Source organism: Cibotium barometz, chromosome 40 (assembly GCF_041138505.1).
Source record: "Cibotium barometz isolate CiBa-2024 chromosome 40, ASM4113850v1, whole genome shotgun sequence".
Classification (NCBI taxonomy): Eukaryota; Viridiplantae; Streptophyta; class Polypodiopsida; order Cyatheales; family Cibotiaceae; genus Cibotium; species Cibotium barometz.
In genome coordinates, this window is record NC_141085.1 from 22,969,376 (window position 1) to 22,977,456 (window position 8,081).

At 43.9% G+C, this 8,081-nt stretch overlaps 1 protein-coding gene across 1 annotated transcript; it reads right to left on the reverse strand.

Annotated features, from left to right (window-relative positions):
- Positions 1–1,077: 1,077 nt before the first annotated feature.
- Positions 1,078–4,323, reverse strand: LOC147615328 (RNA-binding KH domain-containing protein RCF3-like). The gene is made up of 4 exons (XM_086779407.1): positions 3,463–4,323; positions 2,028–2,444; positions 1,676–1,936; positions 1,078–1,573 (listed from the first exon to the last, which is right to left on the reverse strand). The coding sequence occupies exons 1-4, from the start codon at positions 4,147–4,149 to the stop codon at positions 1,316–1,318; spliced, it is 1,623 nt and encodes a 540-aa protein (XP_086635533.1). The 5' UTR covers positions 4,150–4,323; the 3' UTR covers positions 1,078–1,315.
- Between the last annotated feature and the right edge of the window lie 3,758 nt (positions 4,324–8,081).

Consider the following 8,081-nt stretch of genomic DNA (forward strand, 5'->3'; position numbering starts at 1 on the left):
GATTGCACCCAATATGGTCTATTGAGTTAAGTATTTTCATTTTGTTAAGTGTTTAAATTTCAATTGATTTGATTTAGTTGAAGCTTGCAAAGCAATGGTTTTTATGGTTGAATCAATTCTTGTGAATTCTCTAATCTTCCACAATCTTTCCTAGAATAAGATTCCGATTGCAACAACATATCTAGCAAGAGAATACAATTGTAGACTCCATGCATAATTGCAAACTACATAGGGACACGTGCAATTATCTCATTAGTCCTGAAATTAATCTCTTCCCAAAGCAGACTCACCAAGACAGAAAATTGCACAAAAAGCTATCCCATAGACAGATTTATCTCAGATTCCTACTTTAATTCCATCTTGACAGAGATGTTGGGACTCTCCACACAAATATGATTTAGTACCTTGTTCTCACCGGAAAGATTAATCTCACATTCCATCTTACTTTAATTCCATCTCACCAGCGTTTTTTGGACTCCCCACACAAATATGATCGAGTGACGCAACCTTGTTCTCACCAGGCTATGAGGTAATCTGATTAAAGCAAGGTCATCAAAATTTCAAGTCACATCTCATCAACAATCATATGAACCATTGGAGGAAAAACCCAAACAGAAGGGATAACCCAACCAGTCGACTCAGTCTATCCCAACATGCAATCCAACCCTGAACCAATAAAAATTCACCATCTGTTAAGACATGACCTACAGTCCCAGAAGCCCAATGTATTTGTCACTAAGGACTGCATTTGCAGTTCAATTGTGAGCTAAATTAGCTATGTTTTTACTCCAATTCATACCTTTCCATGCATTTACCAGACTGGTCTTACAAACTGAATCAAGTTGATTTACAGACAAGGGATAAACTCAATGAGCCTGGCCTGCCCCTAACTGAAGTACACTTCTAGAGTGCAACATTAAACAGACATGTCATGCTAAGATTTAACTCTTGATAAAGCAAGTTGTCAGGATCACTGATTGTGATAAGTTTGGCTGTCCCAAACACCCATTCTGATTATTATACCAAACACAAATAAGCTACAAAGGACTGGCCAAAAAAAAAAGAGCAAGCCAAGAATCACATGCAAGCAGACCTAATCAACTGGAACATTAAGTCCAACACACATCAAAACAAGTTAATCCATTGTTCTCCTTCAGGGCCAAAACCTCTCTAATAGTACCAGGCAGACCAAAAAACCATTCATCCTCAGTGAGCATAAATACACCAGGCAAGTACAGGTGGTGCTTCTGATAATTAAAACGTTAAACCTTGTCCATAAAAGACTCAGCATTCCAAAATAACCCATGCCAAGACTTTATCTTTGCCTGCGACGAGAATCCTTGGAGCTACGTGTTGCACCAGGAGATGTGCTGTAATTTCCATAATCATAAGAATAACCTCCTCCAGGAGAAACTGGGTCATCTCTGCCCCCATACGCTGGCAGAACAGAACCACTTCCTTGGTGGGACATTGCCATCATTCCAGGATTATCCCTCCCTTTAAACAAATTGCTGCGAAGCCTAGTCAAGACCTGGATCAGTGCAGCTTCAACCATTGCTGCCTCTCCAGAAATCTGTGGATATCAACAAAATTGGCTTCAAGGTGCTTATATGTTCTCTAAAACCAAGCAAAGCAATGCGGCTCTTCTGAGCATGCAAAGGATAAGATTTCATACCTGTACAAGTTCACTGCCCTCATCAGCACAGTGGGGCAGCTCATCTTTGGGAGGAATACGTATATTGGCCCTACTTGTCTTCCTCATCTCAGTAATAATTTGACCACCTTTACCAAGCAAGCACCCTATTTGATTAGAACGAACTAGCAGTCGAATTGAAAGAATGGCGTTTCTTCCCTCCTTGTCAGCTGAAATCTCTGCAAGACGCCTGTAGACTTGCATGACTGCTTCGAGAACAGGAGAGGCATAGCTATCAATGTACTGCAAGACAAGACATAATAGAGTTTTTAAGAACGAGTTATCAAACCATCTCAAGCACAGCTTTGTAAACACGTTATCTGAAAGAAATTACCTCGATTGCAGATATCTGGATGATTCGCTCATCTGAGTCTCCAACTTGATCACAAACTCTGATCTTTGCACCAGATTCTTCACGCAGCTTACGGATCACACTACCACCTTTTCCAATCATACTCCCTATCTTTTCATTTGGGCACAACACACATACCATGAGCTCTTCTTCAGCAGGGCCATCTGATCTGCCACTTCGCACAGAAAAAGAGTTTCCAGTCCCTGTTCGACCATAATGGCCCATGCCCATCATGGGGCCTGGAGCATGGAAGGAAGAGTACACACCACCACCACCAGGGAATGAGGCACCTTGGGAGAATCCAGAAGGTCGATGAGCTCTCTCGCGGGTTGGGTTCTCGTAAAGCTTGGATGAAACAGCATATAAGGCTTTCCTGACAAGAGCAGGGGTTCCAGACAACTGCAAGAGCGAAGGAAATGTAATCCTATTAATGCAGTATGCTGATAAACAGAGATGGGAATGGAGAATGTGACCAGGTAAGTGTTGCTGAAGTATTTAAGGTAATGTGAACTGTATCAGGTTTCAGATAGCCAAAACATCGCTAACCTTCCCGATAAGTATTTGAAGAATGTTGTCTTAAAATGGCCACATTTTCAGCGATTGCCTTTTGCTGATGCTTAAACTCTTTAATCTTCAATAAAAGCTCAGTGACCACTATGCCTAACTACCAGATTTAAAACCATGGTGCAGAACAAGCCATCTCAGCCTAAAGTAGCTCAGATGCAAAAGGAAGCTCGAATATTTTAGCACTGCTGGGAAAGTTCAAGAGTAGTGGCAAAGCTAGCACACTTGTCTGAAGGTTCAACACCGCTGGTGAAGTTCCTGTGAGGCTTGTATTAGAGCTAGGACATTTTAAAAGGGCAACATTTGGCATTGCTGTGAGGCTCCGCTCTAAAGCTATGACATTTGTCAAAGGAATTTAGCACTGCTGGTGAGGTTCCTGAGAGGCTTATAGTAAACTTAGCACCAACGGTGAGCTTCAAGTGAGGCTAGTACTAAAGCAGTAACACAGGTATAGTTCAGAAAAGTTCCAGTATAGCTTATGCTAGATTAAAAGCGCTTGTAAAAGGTTTCTGGTAAGGTTCCACTGCATTTAAGGCTCCACCATATTTACGAGCAAAAGCTAGGAACACTTCCACACTGCAGGTGAGGCTTAAGCTTATACTAAAGCTAGCAACCTTGCCAAGGCATAATGTTCCAGCGATACCTGTGAAGGTTTTCCATGATCCAGTGTATACCTTAACTTAAAATTAGAGCACTTTGTCAATGGGAAAGACATTCAGGAACTGGTGATGAGGTTCTTTGCACATGAATTAGAATACAGAAAGAATGCTTAGATTGGGGGCAAAACTTGCTCAAGAAATGGAATCAAACCGCAGGAAAAGGGGGTAAGAGGAGGTGATTTGTTTCCCCTTACTTGGACAAGCTCGTCGTTGGGGAAGGCACAGGGTGGCAGGCTTGCTTTCGGGAGAACTCGGATCTGCGCAGCGATGTCCTTGCGCATCTGCTCAATGATGCGGCCGCCTTTGCCGATGAGGCAGCCAACCTGGCCGTCAGAGACAAGAAGCCGCACTGTAACCTGGGGCGGGGGCTCGTCGTCATCCTCTTCGGAGGCAATGTCATGGTCCTCTCTTTCGGTGATGCGGCCATGGATTTTGAACAGAGCGTCCTGGGCAGGGCAAAGCATCTCATCCCTTTCTCTGTCTCTCCGGCCGTCTCGGCTGTCTCTCCCATCCCTGCTGTCTCTGTCTCGCCCCGGGGAAGAGCTTATGTAGATAACTCTCTCTTCCGCGCCATGCATCACATCCTCGACCTTAATCTTGGCCCTCGTCTCCAGCCGCAGGGCTTTTATAATGCTGCCGCCCTTACCTATGACGCCACCGATCTTCGGAATCGGGCACAGGATCCGGTACTCTATGTCGGATACGGCACCAGCAGCAGCAGAAGACGGCGGAGGCTCCGGCTCCGACCCCCGCCGCCTCTTGTGCCTGTTTCCATCCCTCTCCTCTCGATCTTCTCTTTCGTCTCTGTCATCTCTGTCTTCCCTCTCGTCTTCGTAGCGCGAGTAGGAGCGCTTCACTGGTGACTCGTTCCACTCGTCCATCGCCTCGGCGAAGCTCTGCGTGGGAGGGGAAGCGACAAGAAATAGTAGAAGGCAAAACAAACGAATGAAACCCTAAAACCGACAAGACTCCACAAACCCTAGTATGGTAAATGAGAAAAGTGGTTCGTGTTAGTGTTAACTGATTGTGTTAAGGCATCTTTGGAATGGTGGTGTGTGGTGAGACATCTTTTGGAAATGATATATACAAGTAGGTGATCCACGCATGTTTTTGCTTGTATGCATGCTAGTGTTGGACCTGCCCATTGCTGGGGCGACCAAGGTTCGCGACCAAGGTTCCATAAAAGAACCGGTCCCCCCTCTATAGCCATCTCTCTCTCTCTCTCTCTCTCTCTCTCTCACTCACTCTCTCAGCCCCCATCTCTCTCTCCCCCCCTCTAGGCATGCTCCCATGTCTCTCTCTCACACACACACACATGCACATGACCCTCTCTCTCTCTCTCTCTCTCTCTCTCTCTCTCTCACGCACACACACTCTCAAATGTTGAAACTCTCTCTCTCACATGTACACACCCGTACTCTCTGTCTCACACACACACACACACGCACACGCACGCAAGCACACACTCCCTCTCTCTTCTCACACATAGAAGCTCTCTCTCTCTCTCTCTCTCTCTCTCTCTCACACACACACACACACACATGTATATATTAGTATATACAATATTATGTTTTAGATACATAGACACATATACTTACACATGCATATATATATGTATTTAAAAATATAAATGCACACACACAAACATAATTTAATTAATTTTGATTAAACTTTAATGTGTGAAGATGGGTGGTAAGGTGAAATATATAGATAGATATATTACACACACACAAATATATACATTTAAACATATTATATATATATGTATGTGTATATATATGTATGTGTATATATACATATATATGTATGTGTATATATATATATGTATGTGTATATATACATATATAGCAAGCCTTCTCCTCCAAGGGTACTTCGGTCTTGCATCATGTCACTTTCAACCCAATACATTTGCATCCTTGTAGCTTTACAGCTATTCATTTCGGGCCAATGACCTGATTTAAGTTGATTCGGCTTCCCACAACGTTTCTTCTTGGCACCTGTAGTGTCTCTATTCCACGTGCTGATTTTGCTCAATTCCCATATGTTCATGCATTCAAAATTCCACATACCCATTTGCTCATATCAATATGTATATTCAAAAGATGTGCCTCTCGGATCACACCGTTCGTCTAGCTCCACATGATTGTCTTGATTCCCTTGACAAATGATCTTGATGTGGCATTTCCAGCCCGCAACCATGAAGTCAGGTGCTACTAGTTCGTTAATGTGCCACTATATCTGGATTGCCTGCCTTTGCCGTTTGCTTCAAAGCTTCACCTTCCATGGTGATGATCTCATATGAGAGGTCCCGAGCCTGCTGTTCTTCTGATTTTCAAAGTGCTATCAGTGCCACTAGGACTGTATCATTCCTTGATATCATTCTTATGTGGAGAATCAAAATAGACTCGAAGTGCTATATGTAAGAATGATTCTCCATATATATACGTGGAGAATCAAGTTGGACTTGCACCCTGATATCTGTATCCAAACCAAACATTCCACATGCCAAATAGCTCACTGGTCAACTTTGGATTTTCACAAAACAGACTGCATATTTGCAATCTACTCGAAAAATTGATCACTTTTCATATAGAACATGTCTTCAAATTCAATCGTTTGGGCCTCCGTCCAGAGCTGCCTTGTTATTTAAGCTTTCGTATCTGCAGCCCTCGATGGTCCCCACCAAGCATGCCATCCTGTACCTTGCGTCTATGCGTTCATGATAGTTATATGTAATCATGGGCAAATTCCATCATCTTGGATGCTCAAAAATGTTTTTTTCTATTGTCGGTAACTATTGTGCCATCGGCTCTGTGGCTGTCACATAATCCTGCTCAAAATACCGTTTTTGTCGTCTTTATGATTTCTTGCCGTCCTGGCATCACACGCCCCCATGTGGGCTTCCCAATGATCTCTGCTCTGATATCAAGTGTCACGGGCCCCAGGATCGGGGTCCCAAACATCGGGCCGCAATGTGTCCCATCATGCCAATATAGGATATATCTCGGCTCCATCAGCCGCCGCCGTTGAGCGCGTCATAGAACGATATAACCTTGTCGCGTCACACCCTTCTCATGTATCCCCGGCCCGGCTCCATGGCCTTGTGGTCTCAAGTCATTCCATCCATCTCGAATCGATGTTCCAACCGGCCCGGCCTCATCGGCCCGTCGGCTCAGCAACGGCTCGCCGTCCCGAAGGGCGGCTTCGTCGTTTCCACCGTTTTTCCTTCCATCGGTTCCATTTTCACTTCGCCACGATCGCCATCAAGGTAGGGAGGGCATCCCTTGGGGCACGCAGCACCTTGTAAACCCCACAGCAACCCGGGAGGCCTACTGTGCTTACCAGGTGTGTTGAAATATACAAGTGAATAGAGTGTGTGCGGGAATAAGCCCTTGACAAGAGGCTGTAAAAGAGAATCTATAAATGTGAGAGAACCTGTGAAAAGGTGAGAAGTATCTATTGGGAGAGAATAAAGGGTAGCATGAGGAGATTTAGGAGGTGTGGAGATATTCTGGGAGAGGTGGAGAGAATCAAGCAAAAGAGGTGGAGTGAATCAAGGAGAAATCAGTGGGATTGGATGCTTGGATGTAAACTCTATAAATTGAGGCATTGGCCTAATGAGAATTTGCTGGTTTTTGATTATCCATGTCTACATTAAGCTATCAGCTGATTTCTCACTAATCACGTCTTAATTATCATCTAATCTCTTTGTTAATGATGTTGATTCTAGCATTTGATCCACCATAGCTCATCACATTGTTGTAATTTTAACATGGTATCAGAGCCTAGCCTAGAATCCATCAATTTGTGAGCCCATTATCTTACTAATCACATGGCTAATTAGGATTAACAGATAATTAATATTTTTACCTCCTTTTCAACAAACCCTCTGTACCCCCAGTTGGTGGAGGAGCTCTATCTCCCATCATACATCAAATTAGCTTAAGCCACTTTAGGCAAACATAGCTAACACACTTGTGCTCCAGCCCATCCAAACAGAAGGTCAAACCACCGCGCACAGCTAGAGAAATTCGCTAATTTGTAGGCACCGTTTTTCTGCGGAAAATTTGAAATCTCTACTTCACCAGATGCAATGGGTCTAATTCCTCTTGGCCCTAGGGGTTTTCAAGGGTACTCTACAAGCTGGTGTGAAAACAAAATTTGATTTGATCATGTCTACATTGAGATCCAAGCTCTTCGCAGGGTCCATGTTTTTCCACTCCTTACACTTCCTTCCAATATTAGATGCATGATCTTTGGCGCGGTCGAAAGCCCTATGGGTCTCGGGTTGGTTTCCCGACCTCACACTCTCTCAGCCCCCCTCTCTTTCTCTCTCTCCCCCCCTGGCTTGCCCCCATGTCTCTCTCTCTCTCTCTCTCTCTCTCTCTCTCTAACACACACACACACACATACATGCACATGACCCTCTCCCTCTCTATCTCACGCACACACACACACACACACACACACACTCTCTCTCTCTCTCTCTCTCAAATGTTAAAACTCTCTCTCTCACACACATACACAGACGTACACACCCGTACTCTCTCTCTCTCTCTCTCTCTCTCTCACACACACACACACACACACACACACACACATGCATGCACACACTCCCTCTCTCTTCTCATACATAGAAGCCACATAGAAGCTCTCTCTCTCTCTCTCTCACACACACACACACGTATATATTAGTATATACAATATTATGTTTTAGATACATATACCAATACATAGACACATATATACATGTATTTAAAAATATAAATACACACATACAAACATAATTTTAATTAATTGTGATTAAACTTTA

What these genes read in the sequence shown, in the direction of transcription:
- LOC147615328 (XM_086779407.1), bottom strand. Translation starts at nt 4,149, where the DNA reads ATGGACGAGTGGAACGAGTCACCAGTGAAGCGCTCCTACTCGCGCTAC. An exon ending in CCAACGACGAGCTTGTCCAA is followed by an intron (nt 2,445 to 3,462) that starts GTAAGGGGAAAC and finishes TCGCTCTTGCAG; the next exon opens with TTGTCTGGAACCCCTGCTCT. An exon ending in AGGGCAGTGAACTTGTACAG is followed by an intron (nt 1,574 to 1,675) that starts GTATGAAATCTT and finishes TGATATCCACAG; the next exon opens with ATTTCTGGAGAGGCAGCAAT.